Raw genomic sequence first — 21448 nt, forward strand, 5'->3', positions numbered from 1 at the left:
GAGAGAGAAACAAGTGTATACCACAAATGCCCTTATTAGCTTGCATTAATGAGCTAATCTCATATGAAGAAAAAGCAGGAAATTTAAGAAGAATGAAACTTGAGGGGGTGTAAGTGAGACCAATGCATTCATTAAGCTCTGAATGTCAGTAGTGAACAAAATGGAAGGCAACGGCTCTTTCTGGCAATCAGTTTTAACGTCTCATATGCAACGGCCAGTTCAGATTATGAGAGTAAAATGCAGCAGCAAGAGATGCAACAACAACAACAAACAAATGTTAATTTGTTTGACTCAACTGAAGTGCTTGGTATTGGATGCAACTGAAGTGCTTGGTGTTGGATGAACGGCAGCAGCAACAAACACACGCACAAATGGCCAGTTCAAGCAGCAGAGGTGAATTCTGGAATTCACCTACATCATTTACAATTAGAAATAGATATTGTAGATGTAATCGCAAGGCAACCATTAAAATTTCTGAGAGTGAACGGAATCCACACAAACTGTTCTTTTGCTGCACAAATTGCAGATTCTTTGAATGGTATGAAGGTCCAGAAGAGGAAGAGGTAAGCAGCCAAAGAGAACGCAGACATTCATCAATGCAAAGGGAAGAACAAGTCCAGATTGGTTGATCAGATCATGAAGATGGTTAATCAGGGGAAAGAATTACACCAAATGGATATTAAACTAGCTGTTCCTAGAATTAATGCCTCAAACGCTGCTAAATCAGATAATGATCATAGTTCATGAAATGGCTTCTAAACTAGTCTACTTTTGCGATTAATACTTCAACCGCTACTACTAAATCAGTCCTTTGGATGATCAGATCAAGAAAAGAGTCTGTACTTAAGAATGCCTCGTCATTCCAGAGAAACCAGTGCGAATCCAAGATTTGAATCATTATCTGTTGATGAACTAGGCTTCCTTAAGGACCATAATCTCACAAGCATGCCTGGTTGCAGCTTATTAGTGGTTGCAAAATCCCTCCAATCAGGACCAGAAATGGTGACGGAAAAGGCGTTTGTGAACTTGACCTTAAATTCTCTATTTTCTGGTTCTTGAATTGGCGGCCCAATCAAAGTAATTCCTAGAAGAAAAGTCTCGATCTCACTGTGTCGCAAGAAATCATTCTCGATATCCTTTTTTGGGATGGTGAAGCCTCCACCGACAGTTAGATCAGTCTTGTGCAGTATCCTTTCCATGACAAAAATTATCTCTGCTTCTTCTTCTGATGCTGCTCCAAAACCCATAATCCGGGCCCTGATTTCCTCAGGAATTTGTCGAGCATTCCTCAGTCCTTGAAGCTGTTAATTGAAATCAAAGTACATCATTAATCAATATTCAGCAAATCTTGGACGCAATTCCCAGAAGAACAAGAATATATATATCAATCTCCTAGAAATTAACAACAGACACCTTTTCTTGAGTGAGTATAATAAGTGTAAATCCGAGCTGTGAAGATTCTTCGTGCTTGAAAGCCCACAATTGCAATTGAGTGCCTTGTGTAAGTTTGTACTTGTCCATAATGCGAATCCAATCAGTCAAACCATAGGAGCCTTTGTTCCTCTTTTTCCTGAGATTGACTGTGAATTTGCCAAGGAATGCTACCAACAAAAGGACTTCCATATCCACTTCCTGCTTCTGTTCTTCCGTCAAGAAACCTTCCCGGTTGAGAATCTTGGACGGTATGATCACGTCGTGCTGCTTTCTGCTCACATTGTCCTTAGATAAATTAGGACTCTAATTTATCGTTAATTACATTAATTGTGTTTATAATTAACTTAACTAAATTTTTCCAAATAATCACGAAATATTAGCAACCTTGTGAGGGTATTTAAGTCTTTTTAGCACCAATGATGTAAGAAATGGGACCTAATAATTTGACAAGGGAGATTTGTGGAATTTCAGAAACCACAGGGGAGGGGAGTGAAACTGTCAGAAACCTCAAGGGAGGTATCTGAAATTATCCCTTATTCTTATTCTTATCAACCAAAGGGCGACTAATACTACTAGTATCTGTTTATGGGAAACTTCTACTATACGATTACTCCATTTGTCTAGAAATGAAAAGAAAATAAGTAAAAGTGCAACGACTTAACTTAATTAGAGCAAAATCAAGTATGGCCCTCATTAAGATCGGATTGGAGGTTCACAATTCATTATTGATTCAGTGGTAAAATTAGTAACATGTTAAATGCAAAATGTCCTTTTTTTTTTTTGAAGATACTGTACAACAGGGTTTGTTTGGATAGGAGTTTATTTGGATGATTTATTTGACTGTAACATTTTTTGTAATGTGATATGATACATGTGAGATAAAAAGATGATTGAGATGAAAAGCGATTGAAATTCATGAAGCAAATTATTTTACGTGAAATCATCTCAATCCAAACAAATCCCTGCATCAATATTCTTGATGCGCAGTTGTTGAGAAAACAGTAGCAACAGCTTATTGCGATTTAAAATGCGGGACTGGGTGCCCAGTATGTAGCTCCTATAACGAAGCATCAATGGACGAGACACACCAGAGCAAGATTGACTTCCAATTAAGCAAACCCCCCCTCCCTCCCTTTGCTAGCTACCATTTGCTACCTTCCTACCGAAAATCGTCATAAAAATATTCAACATTTGAAACTTGGGTAGGATTAAATATATGCAGCACCAAAATTAGTTTACCCCATAGCCAGATTTCGTGCGATTTTGCAATGCAATGGTAGTAGTATTTAATGTGATGCAGTATAGACTTCTGTTGCATGACGCTTTTCAAACGGGATATTTGTTGTAAATTTTTAATCTCCATCCGGGCTTCAATCATACAGGTTACCCCAAAACCTAATAGAAGCATGTCAGCAAAAGAACATATAGTAGTATTAAAATGTTTGGAACTTTTTAAGTCAAGACCCACAACAATCTTTTCTTATTTGGCTAAGCCAACAATCAGACGTAGGACAACCCCTTTTTTTGAAAATACATTACTGAATAGCAAAGACATTGCCCTTCTAAACTAATAATGGGAAACCTTAGGTCCCGTTTGGATTGTATTTTCCGTCATTTTTCATGGAAAAATTACTGTAGCGATTTGATGTATGTGAGAAAAAAAGGTAATAGAGAAATGTGTTCACGGAAAATGATAATTTTTCTACGAAAAACAGCAATCCAAGCAAGGCCTTAGAAAATGGCCATTGTTGGTGATCTTCACTAAATTAAAAATCTAGTACCCCTAAGCTAATGATTAATGCTAAAACATTTAAGTACCTTAATTATGTATACCGTACAGGAGTGTATCCCAATTCCTGTTGCATTGGCATGGGATTTAATTATGGATCATTTACTATGATTCCAATCAACTCTCTTTTAGATGAGTTAAGGTAAAACGTAAGGTGTAGAAGTATAGTAAGGTATAAAAATACAGAAGAGCACTTCTTTGATCTAGAGAGACGAGAAGGGATCTTCTCCCTCTAATCCTCTTGGCTCGGTTGGACCGGAGGAGCAGGAGTTGTTGATTAACAAAAATAATAAAGAGAGAGAGAAGAAAAATCCGTATCTACTGTGTCATGAACTCTCTATATAGGCCAAGCCCCTTTTCTTTCGTCCCAGAAAAGAAAACAAAAGCTTTGCTTTAAAAGAACCTCTCTTCCGCCTAAAAGCCAAACCAGATCATAATTCCATGGAACAAGATGGAGACTCACCACCTTTCTGGTCCCAACCTTCAACCAACGCCATCTTCCAACACCAACGCCTTCGCCGCCGACCACCCTCTCCGATCTTTAACCCGGTTTCCCTTATCCTCCTCCTACCGATCATTGCATTGCTCGTTATATTTTTCTTACTTCCTCCATTTCTCACCCATACAACTCAAATCCTTCGTCCCACCTATTCAGTTAAAAAAAGTTGGGATTCACTCAATATCCTTCTGGTAATCTTTGCAATTCTTTGTGGGGTTTTTGCGAAGAGAAACGACGACGTTTCGGCGGCGGAAAGTTCCCATGATGATGAACGGGTTGCTGCTGCTAGTGATACAACTGCTCAGCAAGCTGAGAGCAGCACCAATCAATGGTTTAACACTCCTCTGGTTGGATTGGGAGGGACCGGGGTTAACCGGTTGAGAAGGAGCAGTAGTTCTTATCCGGATTTAAGGCAAGGACCGCTGTGGGAAACCGGAGAAACGCGCCACCGGTTTACGGATGACTTTGAGGTGAATTTATACAGGCATTCGCGGCAAACTGCTACCGAAGAACTTCACCACCGTCCACGGCGGAGCGGGGCGGAGAGGGAGGAGACTGATGTTAAAGTGATCCCGGTGGATACTTTTGAAGTTCATTCAGCTAGGCCTCCCTCACCTGAACCGCCGCCGAAGCCAGCAACACCACCACCTCCTCCTCCGCCGCAACCGCCTCCACCGGCGAGATTGAAGCGGAGGCGATCACTTCACAGCGTTCCACCACGTAAAGAAAAGTTGGGAAAGCCACGTGTGGGGCCTAAGGTTACTGAGGCTGAGTTGGAAGAAAGCCCGTTACGACCTCCCCCAGCTGCTCCTCCGCCTCAGTCATTTGCTCCTCCTCCTCCGCCGCCGCCACCACCACCTCTGGAGTTTGAGCAAATTCCAGAGCAGAAGCTCCAGCGGAGAAAGAGCGGAACGGCCAAGGAAATAACAACAGCCCTCGCTTCTTTATACAATCAGACTAAAAGAAAGAAAATTTTGAAAAAAAGAAACAATTCTGAGAGTTCCAGTGAGAGCTCTCCGCCTTCTGTACATTCATCCGTTCCACCACCAACGCCCCCGCCGCCACCTCCTCCTCCTCCACCACTTCCTTCTTCTCGGGTCTTTCAAAATCTTTTCAAGAAAAGTAGCAAAAATAAACGTATATATTCCCTTTCCGGCACTGCACCACCACCTCCGCCTCCGCCACCGCCTCCTCCAAATTCAATATTCAATAACTTGTTTAAAGGCGGGAGCAAGAGTAAGCGATTTAACTCGACATCATCAGCTCCTCCTCCACCACCCCCACCTCCGCCACCTCCGTCGTCTATCCTGAATACACTTTTCAAGCACGGAAGCAAAAGCAGGCGGTTCAAATCAGAGAGCTCATCTCCACCACCACCACCGCCGCCGCCGCCACCTCCACCAATGCAACAAATGACATCAAACCGCAAGCCGAAATACACTCAACCTCAAACTCCAACAACAGTACCTGAACCTTTCCGGCGACGACCATCGTCCACCAGGAAGCCTCCGTTGCCGGCGAAAACAAGTATTTACTACGAGGATTACATAAATAGCGGCGCACAATCGCCACCAATACCAACGCCGCCTCCGCCACCACCGCCGTTTCCAATGCCGGACTTCAAATTCGTGGCTCGCGGAGATTTTGTTAGGATAAGGAGCGCTCACAGTTCAAGGTGTAGCTCCCCGGAACTGGAAGACGTTGACGTAATGTCAGTCAAATCATCGGAAGCAATGGACGGTGCAGATTCAATTGGGCAGTCAGTGTTTTGTCCAAGCCCGGATGTGAACCTGAAAGCTGACAATTTTATTGCTAGGCTCAAGGATGAGTGGAGGCTGGAGAAAATGAATTCAATGAAAGGGAAGCATAAGACGGACCATGGACCAAGCCCAGAATTTGTTTGAGCCCAGTGATCAACAGGCATAAGCTATGCTGATTTTTCTTTTTCTTTTTTTTTTTCCCTTTTTCAATTTTCCACTTATACAATTTTTGCCAATCACAAAGGAGACCAAATTACTTAGTTCCACTAGTTTATGGTTGAGAGTATGTAGATTGTGTGTCATTCATGGGTTGCAAAAAAAATTGTTGCTCTGGTTGTGTTTTTTGTTCTAAATTGGAGCAACTTCTTGCAGAGGATGCGAGTTATATCTTGAGCTGTTTGGTTTGATTGAATTATTGAGACAAAAGGACTACGAATTTGGTACACAATATATAGTGCTACATTTGACATGGCTCTGATTGTGTCCCCCCCAACCCCACAAATTCATTTCAGAGCTTTGTCATGGTTGGGATTAGTTTAGGGCTGAGTTTTGCTGCATGCATGGAATATTGGATGTGTATATGCTTTTTTGCTGTACTTAGTGAATAGAAGCAATTTGGTGTTTGGTCTTTCCTTTGGAAGGAAAGGGCCTTTGTTACAAGACTAGAGATTTGATTAATTTGTGAACATTTGCAGGGTAAAATGGTTTAGGGGATAGGGGGTTATGGCTACCAGCACTTTTAAAAGTTGAACAGGTGATAGAGGGGTTTAAGTGATAGGGAACGGCGGGATGGTCATATGACACAGAAATACTCTAAAAGCTAAGGCCCCGTTTGGATTGCATGTCATTTTTCATGAAAAAATTATTGTAGCGATTTGATGTATGTGAAAAAAAAATAATAAGAAAATATGATCACGGAAAACGATGTAATTTTTCGACGGAAAACATCAATCCAAACAAGGCCTAAGCTTCTGGCCGCTGAGCCAATCCTAGTAGTTGAAGATCCAACTAGTATTAAATGTTACTAATAAATGCACTAATCTTTTTGCTCGGGGCTGTGACACTGCATCTAGTGACCAAATTAAAACAGAAAAAGAAAAAGCATCATAAGTACATAGACTTTTCCTATGATTGGGATGGACGGAGAGCTGATGGAAGACGGAGTGTAGATGGGACGAGGACTCTTCGGTTTTTGTTTTCTTTCTTTAATTCATGATTCTGGGAGTGACAACATTAAGTTGAGTAGGCGATGCTTGGCAGGGTAAGAAATGAGATAGAGAGTGACACAGAACAGGATATGCTTAATTATCTACTTTTTGGCTTCAGCGTCTCTGCATTTTTTAATAGCTGTTTAGTTCCTTGAGCTTACGATTAAGAGCCTAAAAAAATCTTCCTTTTCCTTTTGTCCTTTTTGGTTTTTGTCATTAAATAAAACAGAAGAGAAAGAAATGCAGGCAGGTTGACCCTGGCTGATACGCCGCCTACACAATGAAAGGAACACAAACTAAATCGCAAGATTATAAGATTGTGCATTAAACTATCTTAGAATCAGCATTCAACCATATAATAAAAGCGGAAAAGCTAAGACTTTTGCAAAGAGAGGCATACCTCTTCGCGAAAGAACATACAAATGAACCAAACAGGCTATAATAAGTTATCAAAAGCAAAACACTTGATGAGTTTGGACTTGAAAGCATAAGCAATCGATCACCTTCTGCTTTTGAGTATGCATCATCCCAATCGATCCCGCTGCAACTATAGAGCTTATTGGCCATTGCTTTGCGGAAACACCATATGTTCGTAGGTGCCTTTAAACCATAACTAAATGCCCTTGGCTTGTTATCAATCAAGAGCTTGGATTCATCATGATATTTGAATAAATTTGATTAAAATCTTCGTCATTTCTCATTTATATACTTGTCAAGACTATCTTATAGAAAGTTTTATAGCCCCTTTAATGAATCATTCCCCTAATTTTTGTCCACTCGCTAATTGCCCCATTATTCAACGACGGTAGCGATTGATCTACATTTTAAACGATTGAAATTATTGCAATTCAAGGGTCAAAATTTCTTGTTCCATCCTCCAACAGTGAGGTGCAACCTAAGAAAACAATACCGAGAAAAAGGGACCCTAGTATCTCCCGTTATATAAGAGGGAGACTAGAACATAACATTTAATCACTGAATTCATGTTTTCACCATCTCTTTCGATCTACGCCCTGTTTGGTAAACTAGTTTTTTGCCAAAATTTTCGCCTACAAGTTTCTTGATAACTTTAACTACAATAATTTCAAAAAAAATCATCAAAATTGTTAAAATACACAGCTCAAAATATATAAAAACACACAAAAAAATTTCCCTTATTTCCTTTCTTCTTCCTGCTCCCCCCATCTTAACCCACCACCATCTCCACCGCTAGCCAACATCGTCTGGCACCTCTTCCGGTGCTAACCACCTCTTTTTTTTTTTTTTTTCCTTTTCTTTCTTTCTCTTCTCTCTCTCCTCCTTCTTCCTCCTTCCCTCTCCTCCTCCCCTTTGCTCCCCTCTCCCCCGCCACCTCCTCCCCCCTCTCCCTCCCCCCGCCACCCTCCTTCTCCCCTGGTGCAATCCGGTCGACCGGATCGCTTGAAATACTAGATGGGAGGGTGGGGTGGAGGGAGAGTGGAGGAAGGAAGAGATGGGGAGAGAGAAAAAAGCAAAAAAAAAAAAAAATCTGTTGTTACCGGCATCAATCGCCAAGAGACGTTTTGGCGTCGACTAACAGTAGGGATGTAGTGATAAGGGAGAAGAAGAAGAGAGTTAAGAAAAGGAAAAAATGTTTTACGTCTTGAATTTTTTTTTTTTATATATTCTACAATAAGTTAAAATGAAATTTTAGACAAACACTCAAAAAATTTATTTGTCAAACGGGACTTACAACACTGATCACATCCTCATTGCTTTTCACTTGCACGTTGCACTGATTGAAGCATATTAATTAGATGGCCATGAGTAGTACTCATGATGTATGCTTCTTTCAACTTTCAAGTGTCAATTGTGCCTCAGCTTTGCAATTTGTGTGGCCTCATTCTTGATGAATTGGGTCAGAAAGTGGGGTTGGAAACTTGGAAAGTCATCAATTCACAGTCACTGGCTGAAGGAACAGAGCATACATTAGAATACTAGGATTACAACACTTCGAGAGGCCTGGATTTGTTAATCTGTGCGTGTACACTGAGCAGGAAGGACCACAAATGAACAGAATCCACAACAGTTTTGGAGCAAATGTTGAACATTGCGTGTCCACGTGGATAATCCCTTGCATTGCATGGGAACCCCCTTCTAACATTAATTCTCTAGCTGCATAGATGAGATCATTCGTAAATCACGAACTGGCATAGCATATTGCCATGTAGATTGGTTATTTCTACCTCGAAGATACACTTCTGTGTAATCTTTGGGTACCTTTTTTAGGCCTGCTTTTAGTTCGTAACCTTCTTGCAACTTACCTGTAGAACATTATGAGATGTCTCCAATAATTAACTTGTTCTTTTTGAAGGATTTATCACGATTCACAATCTAGCTTAGTCAAGTTAAGCTCGAATTAATTAAATAATTAATTAAGTGGAACAAAATACCATTAATAATTTTTTGATGTGATACATTTGAGAATAAAGAATGATTGAAAAATGAGTTGATGACGTGAACAAGTAAATGTTTGTAAATAATTCACTGTCCAAATAGACAGTGCCCAGAGTTTTTTTATTTTTATTTTTATTTTTATAGAAAATCACTGCAGTACTGCATCTCGTCCGTCCATAACCTTTCTCTGCTTTCCTCAAAAAATAACCCAAAAAAAAAAAAAGCAAAACCCATCCTTCCTTTTCTTTCCAAAAGTTTCAATCCCAAACTAGCCCTTAAGCCTAGGGTTTAAGCTCGCCACTCCGACCAAATTCCACATAACGGCACCAGCAGCACCACCACTATGAAACTAACTTCACCCGTGATAATCGAGAACGCCCACGACGACTCCATATGGACGGCCACGTGGACACTAGCCCCAGAAGATTCTGCCCCTATCCTACTTACCGGATCGCTCGATGAAACCGTTCGGCTCTGGGACCCCAAAAAGGACAGTTGCATCCGGACTAACACCGGCCACTGCCTCGGCGTTGTCTCCGTCGCCGCCAATCCCTCCTGCAGAATGGCAGCCTCCGCCTCCATTGATAGCTTTATTAGGGTTTTTGATGTTGCTTCCAATAATACCATTGCCACCCTTGAAGCTCCCCCTTCTGAAGTCTGGCAGTTGCAATTTAACCCTGAGGTAAAAAAAAGAACGGCCCTGTTCTTTCGGAGTAGAAATTTTTTTTTAACTTATTTTGGATAATTATGCAAATAATCCAATTTATATTTTATGAAGTATTTTATTAGTTTACTGAATGGATAATGCTAAAGTTGGAGTAGGACCTAACTTTTCTTTTTTTATTATTATTATTTTGGAAAATGTGGTTTTTCGTTTGCCAATTTTTTTTTTTTTGATATAATGAGCATTTTTAGCTTAGAAAGTCTGCCTATAATGTTTTTAGTTCTCATAAAGCTGTGTCAGCTGTCAGAGTTTTGCTTGTAATTTTAGTTGATTGCAGGTAAAAAGGTGAATAGTACCAGAGTCGTATTCAGAACTTAAAAATGGGGATTCTAGGGCATGCGTGACAACTATTGAAAAATTTCAAATAGTTCAGGCATATGAATTTGAGGAAATTAACCATTATTAACATGTGAAACCGCAAATATAATGTATTACTTCACGTAGTGCAAGAATGTTCTGAAAGGTTCACCTTTTCTTGTTTTGAGGGAAATAAATGAATAGAGCAAAATCAGGTTTTATGCTGGTTTATAGCATTAAATGTTTCCACAAGAATTGACTTAAAAAAGAGAAAAGCCTGTGGAAGAGATTTAGATGAAGTGGAAATTGAGTCAGGAAGTTACCTACATGGCTCAACAACAATAATGCAATGAGGACTCTAGATTTCAGGGTACCTGTAAATTGGCTTTCTTTTCTACAGAGATTTCTGTCTAAGCTAGTTCATGCTTTCCATAGCGACATTACAGTTTTGTTTGTTCCTATATACACTTTGCAGTGTCGGCCTTCTCTTGCAGTAGTATTACTTTTGTTGATTTCGCTTATTGTCTTTAAACATGATTTCTGGCTAGCCAAAGCATATATATGTTGCATCTGCCTTTGGTATTATATGTCAATGTGTTTCAAGCTAATTTGAATTTGTTGGGCTACTCCCGGAACGATTATAAAGGCTGAAGAGTCTAACAAAGCATGCTAAAGAGCACTTCTTTTTCTCTGTCCCTTTGTGTGTGAAAGAGAAGGACAGATGAGTTTTAAAACAAAATGGAGCTTTTTATTAAGCAAGTGTAGCAACATCTAGATTTAACTGCTTGTTCCTGAATATTTGGCTATCATACTTTCTGTTAGTCTAACTTTTTGTTTCCCAAGTTTAGTGTAAGTAGACAACAGATCTTAGAAACTAGTGTTTTTTGTCACATTGGGGCTACCAAAGGCAACGTATATTTCCATATAATGTAGCCCACAAAACCTTTAGTATATCATTTTTTTTTTCCAGTTCTCTTAAGAAGAAGAAAACTCATTGTAGTCTCATGTAATGGCATTTTAAAGAAAGAAGTTCATATGTTCTGCTTGTTACCTGCTTATGCTAATTTATGCATGTGATATATGCATTCTTCGTATGTGTGGACTATAAGAATTTGAGGTTTTGCTTTCTCCTCTGATGGCTAGTATTAGACATTGCAACATTAAACAAACTTACTTTCTTGTCAGTTATGGTTTGCTTGTCGTCTTTTTGACCTTTGAGTAATGTCTTTATGTTGAATCCATAGTTACATTGCTTGCATTATCATCTTAGCTGCTGCCATTTCCTTGGGTCTGACTAATAGTTGAGTAATTTGTTTTATATTTGGCTATTTAAATACTCAAAAGGAAGTAAACTTGGCGCCAAGTTAGTGCATTATAGGACATTTGATAGCCCAATTACTGTGGCTACACCTGGAGAACCCTTTTAGCAGCTTTTTGAACTTCGTGACCTTTAGGAAAAGATTCTTCATGCCATGATTTGGCTATTGCAACCAATTGTCATAATATGGCAAGATGTTGCCACTGGGTGGATGTTAATGTGGGGGGATATTAAGTGGATCATTTTCATTGATTGATTTCTTTCTTTTAGCTGCTATTTGTTACAAACTCAAGGTCATATTTCTTTAAATTCACTGCACATTCAAGACTCGTGAGTATTATTTGCTTTCTTCAAATGTTTGGGTTTTTCCTTTCCGTCCTTGGTCCTTTTTCTGTTTGCCATTGTACCTTGCTAGCAATTCCATGAATGTACCATCAGTTGCTGCCTTAAGATGTTTATCAGTTGTTGCTTTCTTAACAAGCACCAGGATCACTTAGCTTTGCACCGTTTCTCCTTGCATCTTCAGGGTACAATCTTAGCTGCAGCTGGAGGTGGCAGTGCCTCAGTCAAGCTGTGGGATACAGTTAAATGGAAGGAGATAGCTACATTGTCAATCCCTCGTCCCGAAGGTTTGAAGCCCTCTGATAAAAGTGGCAACAAGAAGTTTGTTCTGTCAGTTGCCTGGAGCCTTGATGGAAGACACGTTGCTTGTGGTTCAATGGATGGAACCATCTCTGTTTTTGATGTAACACGAGCCAAATTTCTACATCACCTGGAAGGTCATTGCATGCCTGTTCGCTCCCTTGTATATTCACGTGTTGATTCTAGGGTACTATTCTCTGCTTCAGATGATGGCCATGTGCACGTGTATGATACTGAGGGGAAAACCTTGATAAGTACCATGTCGGGTCATTCAAGCTGGGTGTTAAGTTTGGATGCTTCTCCGGATGGAGCAGCAATTGCAACAGGCTCAAGTGACAAGACGGTTAGGCTGTGGGATTTGAAGATGAGAGCGGCTACACAGATACTTTCGAACCACAATGATCAGGTTTGGGCGGTTGCATTTGGACCACCAGGGTCCTCTCTGCTTGCAAGTGTATCTGATGACAAATGCATAGCATTTTATCAGTACTCTTGAGAATTGATTTTGCTCAAAGCACGGAGGATTAAAGCTTTATGTTAGTTGTTGAGTCCGCTCCACGTCGCTTGCTGTGATGATCAGATTGTATCATTAAACATATAGTTTGATATCCCAAAATTTTAGCTAACAAAATACAAATTCACTTGTGCAACCCGCGTAGCATCTCTTTCATTTATGCCTCCGCAACTAAGCGCCTTAATTCTGTCCTCGAATTTAGCCCCAATTGTTTTGCCATTGGGACGGGATAACAAGATAAACCCGTCATACAAAGAACGGCACTAGTCAAATTCTTGCATTTCTTTTAACGTAATTTGGGAACTTTGATATGTCATAAGCAATCGGGTTAGAGTAAATTTAGCGTCAATTATGCTTGCTTACCTTCATTATTTGGACCAATTGAAACTCGTGCAACCGAAAATTACCGTCTGCAAATTTCCAACTCAACGAGTTTCAAGCAGTGCCCCGCCAACAAAGGAAAGCCACATCTATTTAATTTCACAAATCACACCCCACTTCTTAGCTCTTGTTTCCTACAGTTGTATAATCGCTCCGCAACAGCTGTCCCTCCACAATATCCCAAACACAGCGGAATGTCACATTGGATGCCTGTTCTTTACCTTAAAAGACAGGACTTCCGCAAAGCTTTAAGACCGAATATGCTATTGCTGGGTCCTTTCTCATTAAAGAATTCCACAGTATGGTCCTTATCTACTAGTAGTCGCTACGAAAGACAGCATGCACGTGAAAAATATGTACAAAAAAAAAAAGGAATTCCGCGTTATGGTCCTTTTTTTTTTTTTTTTTTTTTGCAGTCTATTTTATATTTACTCCTACTCCTACTTTAACCTATTTCTAATGGAGGGCTTAACTGGGCCAATGAGAGGACCTAACTGGGCCAATGAGAGGACCGACGGGAATTGAACCACTATCGGATCAGACGAATGCACAATATATCTATCTGAATTTTTTAGAAAGTCATTTAGTGTAGTATTTAGTGAGAGGCAAGATTTGAACCTGGTGGTGATCGATACTACTAGTAGTAACTACGAAGGACAGCATGCACCGCAAATGCATTGTCCGTCAGCTTACTACGATCCTTGGGTGCAGCCTTTCACTAGCACATAGTGCTAAACCATTTGACTACAGATCAAAGTGCAGATCTCTAAATAAGTCGCTACAAATCTCCAAACAAAAATTTCAGTTTAGTGTCCGTAGACTGGATTAAGAACAAATTAAACTATCCACCCCGCCATTATTCTATTAAACGTTTTGGTCGTTCAAAGGGCCAAAGTTGACAAGTCATAAGCAGAAAAATACTTCATTTTGTTCCATCTTGACCGGCTGCCGGAACAACTTTTTGAATTTTGCAAGAGCTTTAACGTATACTGGTAGGATTAATCCATACCAATTAAACCCCAAAAAAACTGGAATCTGCAAAAAACCGAAGTAGATACCACATAGAATGTCACCATCAACGCCACAATTTACCGTACTAAACTTCACATATTTAATATCTCACATATTAAAAGTCCATTAATCAGAGAAACTGTACCACACTAGTTCAGAACTAGGAGGAAAAACATATGACACGCATATCCTACTCCTACTAAGAAGCTCTACTATCTAAGTAGTTCTTCAAAACATCCATGACAGCCCCAAAATCAGATTTCACTTGCACTGGAGGATTCGCTAAACGGCAAGACATGTCTTTGATCTGTCTAGAGTGATAATCAATCTTGGACTGAGTAAATTTCAAACCGTGAGCAGTACTCACCACAACAGTTCTGTCGGTCGGACCAATAATTCCACTCTTCCTAAGCTTTGTCAAAGCTGTTAATGCAACTCCAGTGTGCGGACAAATAAACATCCCAGTAGAATCAGCCAAAGCCATAGCATCCATCAATTCCTCCTCGGTAGCCTCCTCCACAATCCCATTTGAATTCTTCAAAGCAAAAACAGCTCTGTCAATCGAAACAGGGTCGCCAATTTGTATAGCAGAAGCAAAAGTGGTGCTAGCCCTCACTGGCTGAAACTCCTGCCACCCTGATTTATAATACAAATACAAAGGATTTGCATTTGCAGCTTGTGCACAGACAAGCCTAGGAATTCGATCAACCAACCCCAATTCTTGGCACATGTTGAACCCTTTATAGAATGCATAGATATTCCCTAAATTCCCGCCGGGAACTATTACCCAATCAGGCACTTCCCAGTCAAACTGCTGCAGAATTTCAATGGCAGCCGTTTTTTGTCCTTCCAGCCTCAAACTATTCAATGAATTCGCCAAGTATATAGGTAACTCTGAGGTGACTTGACGTATCAGTTTCATGCATCCATCGAAATCAGTATCAATACTGAGCACAAATGCACCATTTGCTATGGGCTGAACCAACTGCGCCATGGAAATCTTGTTAGCGGGCAGAAAAACAATGGACGGAATATTCGCAGCCGCGCAATAAGCCGATAAAGCCGCCGAGGTGTCGCCGGTGGAAGCACAGCCCACCCCAACCAAAGGACGTTTCATTTTTCGTAACCTGTTCACTTGACTAACCAAAACTGTCATGCCCAGATCCTTAAAGCTGCCCGTGTGGCTAATCCCGCAATGCTTCACCCACAAATCATACACATCTAGATGTACTTTTCCAAACCGCTCAGCCCAGAAAAGATTGGTATTTCCCTCGAATGCACTGACAATATCATCGTCTGAAATTTCAGGCAAAACCCACTCTTTCTTGGACCAGACACCCGAACCGTAAGGCCACGTGGTTTTGCCAACGCGGGAGTCAAACAAAGACCTCCAGTATTGACCGTCGAATTGTTTCAGGGCGGCCATGTCATGCTGCACATCAAGAAGGCCGCCGGTGCGGCTGCGGTAGACGATTTCATCGAGGGAGTAGGATTCTGCGGTAGGGGAAGAGTCAGAGCTGGAGGTGATGGCAGTGAAGGGGACGTACTTGGCAGAGAAGCTGAGGGACGTACTTGGAGGTGACGGGGCAGCGGTTGTGGGTTTGGGGAGGAATGAATTGAACAGTGGTGAAGAAGCCATGTCATTTAGATGCCCCAGTTTAGTGCTTAAGGAGGAGAGCCGATTTTGGGTAGTTGTGGGCTGAATTCGGCTTTGTTAAGAGGGTGGCAAGTGGCGGTTATGGGTTGGGGAGGAGGAGGAACTGAGAGCTGGTGGGGTCAGTGAGTGGGGGATTCGGAAGACTTTTTTGTTTTTTTTTTTTTTTTTTGGTTTGATAATTGGAATGTAGACTTTTTATTGTGGCAGACGAAGACTTGCATGCAAGCCCTTTTTATCTTGTCATTCCTTTGTCCGAGGCATGATGGCGGCATAGTTTACACGTGTCACTTTATCTTCCGAGCCATGCTGGAGGCAGGTTTCACACTTGTCATCCTGTATGGACCAGGGAGTTGGACGGCCTTTCATTCTTTTAGGACTTCTATACTGATATTCAGTGCCTCAAAAATAGTGTTAGTATATATGCCAAATAACCGGAGGTATGAATCAGAGACGACGAACAAATGAGAACGGGACGAATGACTTCTTGAGGCTAGACACGAAACAAAGCTGGGAGTTGACCTTTTTTTGTCGATAGCATTTTCTCAGCGATGGGAAACTTTCTGATAAATCTCTCATACATCAACGAACTAGAAAAGGTACTTATGTAGGGTAAAAAAAAAATTTAGCCGTCATTAAATTATTATCCGTATCAACTTTTGACTATCAAATAATTTTTTATCATAAATTAGCTACCATATTAACTAATCAGCACCCTCACTGTTATTTTGTCGAATTTTGCTCTTAATTTATAAAATAATCAGAATTGTGCTTTGACCAAAAAAAATACCAGTGGTGGACAAACATACTCTTACATTTTGACATATGTTCTGATTATTATGTAAATTAAGAACAATAATCGAAGAAATGATCACGGGTATATTAATTAATTAGTTTAGCAGTTAATTTGTGATGAAATATTGTTTAATGATCAAAAGTCGACATGAACAATAATTTAATGGGCGTTGAGATTTTTTGCCCGTTTATATAAGACCATTAACTGACAAAATTCCATAAATAGTAAACTATCAAATCATACTAATAATAAAAAATCACAATTAAATAACAATGAAATAAGTAGTTTTTAAACAAATAAACTAGTCCTATAAAGACTTGGTTTAAACATCCTACAAACCGCGAATGTATTAATCGTACCATGCCCCATTTTGATGCTATATTCGTTTTATTCAAACCAATGGAGCTAGATTCATCTATAGGATAACCGTGCCGTGTCATATTACTATAAAGCTAGACTTGTTTATAAGGAGCTAGATTCAGTTGTAGAAATTTTTTTTATTATTATGATTATTAAATTTGTTCGTAGGAATTACTTACAGCGGAATTATTGTGCTTATAAACCTAGAATTAAGTTTGTTTGGATACCATTATTATTCCAAATAATATTTCGCTTGCATCATAAACACATTTTCCAACTCACCTTTTTATATTTCCAGTCAACTTTTTATCTCACATACATCACATCACAAAAAGTGTTACGGTAATTATTCCAAATAATATTTCAAATAACACTCTATCCAAATAAGGAAACAGAGACAATTAAGAAACGTTATTCAACCATTCAATATTCTCACCAATTGGCATGCTGCACCGTAAAAGGAAATAGAGCAAGAACAATCGCTAAAATTTTGTACGAAATTGAGCGACAGGACATTTTCCTGCTCCATTACTTTTTTTCTCTCATTTTCTTAAGCGAACTCAAGAATGCGTAAAGAAATCTAATCCTCGAGCAATGTTCAAAAGCCGGCAACTTTTGAAGGCACTCGAGAGACTTATCTACCCATCCCTAAACCCCCCAGTACTGATGTGGGAAAGAAACCCCCACAGGGGCAAGTCCAACTGGGCGGCCTCTACTAGGCCCTAACTAGGAACCCACCAACCCCCGTATGGCACCCCCATAATTGTTTTTTTTCTCTCATTTTCTTAAGAGAACTCAAGAATGCGTAAAGAAACCTAATCCTTGAGCAACCTTCAAAAGCCGGCAACTTTTGAAGGCACCCGAGGGACTTATCTACCCATCCCTAAATCCCCCAGTATCGATGTGGGAAAAAAGCCCCCACAGGGGCAAGTCCTGCTCCATTACTTGGTTCGGCAAATTTTTTTTTCTCTTGCCTTTGTGGGGCAGAATGATGATGTCCAGTTTAGGACAGCCCAGTCATGATTGCTGGGCATTTAATCCAAAGGTTACAAGTAAGAGGAGAAGGGAAAAAAAAAGAAAAAAAAGTTTCCAAGCTAGTTAATCCTCCATACGTGCATTTGCCTTGGACATAATTAAGGCTGACTAGTCAGTTAAAATACTAGGCTTTGAGACCCCACATTATTTGAGTGAGATATGGTTGATATCAATCCACCTGTAGGGCAGAGCAACTGAGAATCTTTTCCTGATAGTACTAATAAGTTACTAACTTATTATGACAAAAATTTTTTCACGGTAAGTTGGCAGAATCTACCAGCTATCGCAAGTTATTCTGCGAATAGGATTGATACGAAATATATAACATAAGCCTTGTCCAAAAAAAAAATGCCATACAGCTTGAGTAGTACTACTCTACGAGAATGTCAAATCTGTCATGTACATCCACAATCTTTCTCATCATACAATTATTCTGATGATCTCTTACATTGGTTGGACCAATGATTTAGCATCCAAGCTCCCAGTTATACAATCTTCTCATTATTCGTTCTGTTATTTTCTCTGCGAGGTTACATGCGGATCTGTGGCAGAAATATGCATTGGAAGGCTTTAAACTTTTTTTTTTTTGCTTTTCCATGTCTCCTCTCGTATGTTTGATGGCACAAAGTTAGGTAGTTTAACATCACCCGAGCTTCGACCGAAGATCATTCTCGTGGTTTGTTTGAAATTCCTTTGGGTGATTTGTTTCTTTACTCTCAAGCTCGGCCAAATGCCAGCTTACACCGAAAACATATTAACTTTGTTTGGATGGGAGTGTTTTTTAAAAATTAATTTTTTAAATACAATAAAAAATTTTAAAAAGTACTCTAAAAAGTAATCTAAAAATTAGTTTAAATTTTTTAAAATTTTAAAAAAATCTTAAAATATATTCTAGAAACTCTTCTACTCTTAAATATCCCAAAATATAATCTAAAAACTCTGCTACAGCAAAATTTTTCAAAAGCACCCCTAAAAACAGCTAATTCTATATTTAGGTCAATGTTTCCTGTGAATTTTTATTTTGGGTACTTGCTAATGTTCCATTCCAACTCAATAATGGAAATGGAGTAGAGTAAGCAAATTAAATGAGATCCGAGGCCCAATTCAAAACGATTTGTATACTTTTTACTTCATTTGGTGTAAATTGTTCTAGTTTTCGTGTAATAGTGTATTGTACACCAACTAAGTTGTATGAATTGATAAATTTATACTCAATTTTGTACGTGTTTATACTAAAAGTTGTAAGAATCATATCAATCAAATTCAACTTGATAGAACTCAACTTATGAGGTCATATCCAATTACACACTTACCCTATGCCGGTATATGTGGTCTTAGTAATCGTAGTGTTTTTGATGCACCAAATACTCTAAGTGGCCTAATTTTGAATAGCTGCATGTATCATGGGATACAAGGTAGAAGGAGGAATGAATTGAATAATATAAGAGTAGGAAATACAAATGAGAGATTTCGACTTCAAACAGCTGCCATCCATACTAAAATACTGTTTAATATGACAATTTCCAATTGTTCCCAAACTCCATATAATTTGTTGATGTGCACGAATTTAATTAATTGATGAAAGATTTCTCAAACAAGTTATAAGTAGAATTCCCTGTGACTTACCTATACATTTCACACTTGCTTTATTTTTCAAGGGATACCTGTATATAGTCATGGGACACATCACATTTAGGTGCTATAAAAACACTTCCTATTTATTATCCGTTTGAATTAACTATTTTTTGGGATGTTTTTAAAAAATATTACTATAGCAGTGTATATGCAAAACTTTTACTGTAAATATTTTTTGAAATATTTGACATATTATACGAATGAAATATTTTGTGAATTATTTTTATTTGTGTATTACTATAACATTATAGTTGAAAAACTTGTTTTTTTTAAAAAAATGGCCAATCCAAACAAAAGTATTTGAATTAATTAGTGAACTGTTTTTTTTTTATTTTTTTATTTTGGGGGTAAGGTACACACTAAGGTAAACAAGAATTTTAGCAAGTTACGAAACAACTTGTATGCTCAAACCTGATTGGTTCACGACAAAGTCAATGGCTTCTTTCTTAAAATTTCTTATTTTTTAAGTCCTAGTCAATCCAATAAAAAGAAAAGAAGTCCTAATCAATTTTATGACTGATATTCCATGAACATCCAAGAAAATTTGTGGGGTAAGAAGATGTATGTTTAGGAAGATTTGGGTGTGTCTTAGAATTTTGTTGGGCGACGAAGTCCTTCCCATCTCTCCCCGGAATAAAGGTAAATAATTTGTGCGCCATGACCGGAGGATGAGACTTGTCGGAAGACATTCGCCTGTAATATACCTACCTGAAATTTCATCTATATATCAAATCACCCAGCAGGTACTAATTTGTTCGCCGTGCATTTAACGTGCTAGGTCTGATTGGGGCGTCGGGCCGGGCCGGAGTGGGATTAGTCGGGCCGCCTTTACGGAATTGATCCGGACACCCACTTCGTCGACAAAAAAAAAAAGAAAAAAAAAAGGTACTAATTTGTTCGCCTGTAATTTGTTGGAAACATCTTTGTGATCTCCTGCAAATCAAATGGTTAACTTCAAAAGCAAGCTTAGGCTTTGGAGTAGAGCATAGACCCCTCATTTTCTATCATAAAACGGTTTTATTTCCCGCGAAAGTCTTATTAATCTAGCGAATAAAATTGAAACGTAAAGATGTTAGAGGTTCTGTTTAAAATTTTCCTTTCTTAAATCTCACTCATTCTTTGCTAAAAAAAAAATTAAAAGGGTTGTACTTGTTAATTAATAATTGTGGCCCAAATTTTTTAAATTAAAAACGGAAATACACTACTATTACTCGATTCAAAACAAAATCAAGTACGAGCATATGATATAAGAACATCATGAGATTCCTGTGGGGTGATTGATGTAGTAAGAACATGCATGATAGTGGTCTTGCATACACTTATTAATTAACATAATAGAAAAAAAGATATTGCAAGTTAAACTACACATCAATCTTTTTATTAATTTTTTGGACCTCTCTTCTTCTCTTTTTTAGCTTCAACAAGCATCACCAAGGCTGACATTTTGATTTGCAATTTTTTCTTCTTTCATTTGAATCTGTTAGCACCAGTAGTTTCTGAGTAAATACTGATCATTAGGGGAAAAAAAAAAAAGAGCGGAATAAGGAATTAGAAAGAGATAGTAGATTAAATAAAATACGCTAGCGTAAATAAACAAAAAGACAAAAGATGAGTTAGTTCTTTTCTTTTATCCTATTGTTGTTCTTGCTTATTTTCATTAAAAAAAAATGTTAAATGAAAAGCTTCGGTTGATTGCTTTTTATGCTAGTTTATTTTGGAAGGATTACAACAAGTTTGCAACATTACAAAAAAAAAAAAAAAAAACTATCCAATCCTATTTTGCTAATTAATAAATTGATATTGCTAATGAGTTAGTCACAACTCACAAGCATCGAGAAAAATAAAATGAGCTAACAAAGTGTTTGGATAGGAGGTTATTTGAAATATTTACTTGAAATAATTACTGAAACGTTTTTTGTAATGTGATATATATGAAATAAAAATGTGGTTGAAAATTGTGTTTATGATGTAAGCAG

General features: G+C 38.8%; 3 protein-coding genes across 3 annotated transcripts; 2 read left to right on the forward strand and 1 right to left on the reverse strand.

Moving 5' to 3' along the window:
- Window positions 1-3664: 3664 nt before the first annotated feature.
- On the forward strand, window positions 3665-5626 carry LOC140009717 (uncharacterized). The gene has a single exon (XM_072055995.1). The coding sequence runs from the start codon at window positions 3665-3667 to the stop codon at window positions 5624-5626; it is 1962 nt and encodes a 653-aa protein (XP_071912096.1).
- A 3683-nt stretch (window positions 5627-9309) lies between these two features.
- On the forward strand, window positions 9310-12736 carry LOC113695095 (WD repeat-containing protein VIP3-like). Its single transcript, XM_027214061.2, has 2 exons — window positions 9310-9787; window positions 11971-12736. The coding sequence occupies exons 1-2, from the start codon at window positions 9449-9451 to the stop codon at window positions 12580-12582; spliced, it is 951 nt and encodes a 316-aa protein (XP_027069862.2). The 5' UTR covers window positions 9310-9448; the 3' UTR covers window positions 12583-12736.
- Window positions 12737-14068: 1332 nt separating this feature from the next.
- LOC113695489 (threonine synthase, chloroplastic-like) lies at window positions 14069-15821 on the reverse strand. Its single transcript, XM_027214608.2, has one exon. The coding sequence runs from the start codon at window positions 15629-15631 to the stop codon at window positions 14192-14194; it is 1440 nt and encodes a 479-aa protein (XP_027070409.2). The 5' UTR covers window positions 15632-15821; the 3' UTR covers window positions 14069-14191.
- Window positions 15822-21448: the final 5627 nt, after the last annotated feature.

The sequence above is a fragment of the Coffea arabica genome, chromosome 6e (genome assembly GCF_036785885.1).
Source record: "Coffea arabica cultivar ET-39 chromosome 6e, Coffea Arabica ET-39 HiFi, whole genome shotgun sequence".
NCBI lineage: Eukaryota > Viridiplantae > Streptophyta > Magnoliopsida > Gentianales > Rubiaceae > Coffea > Coffea arabica.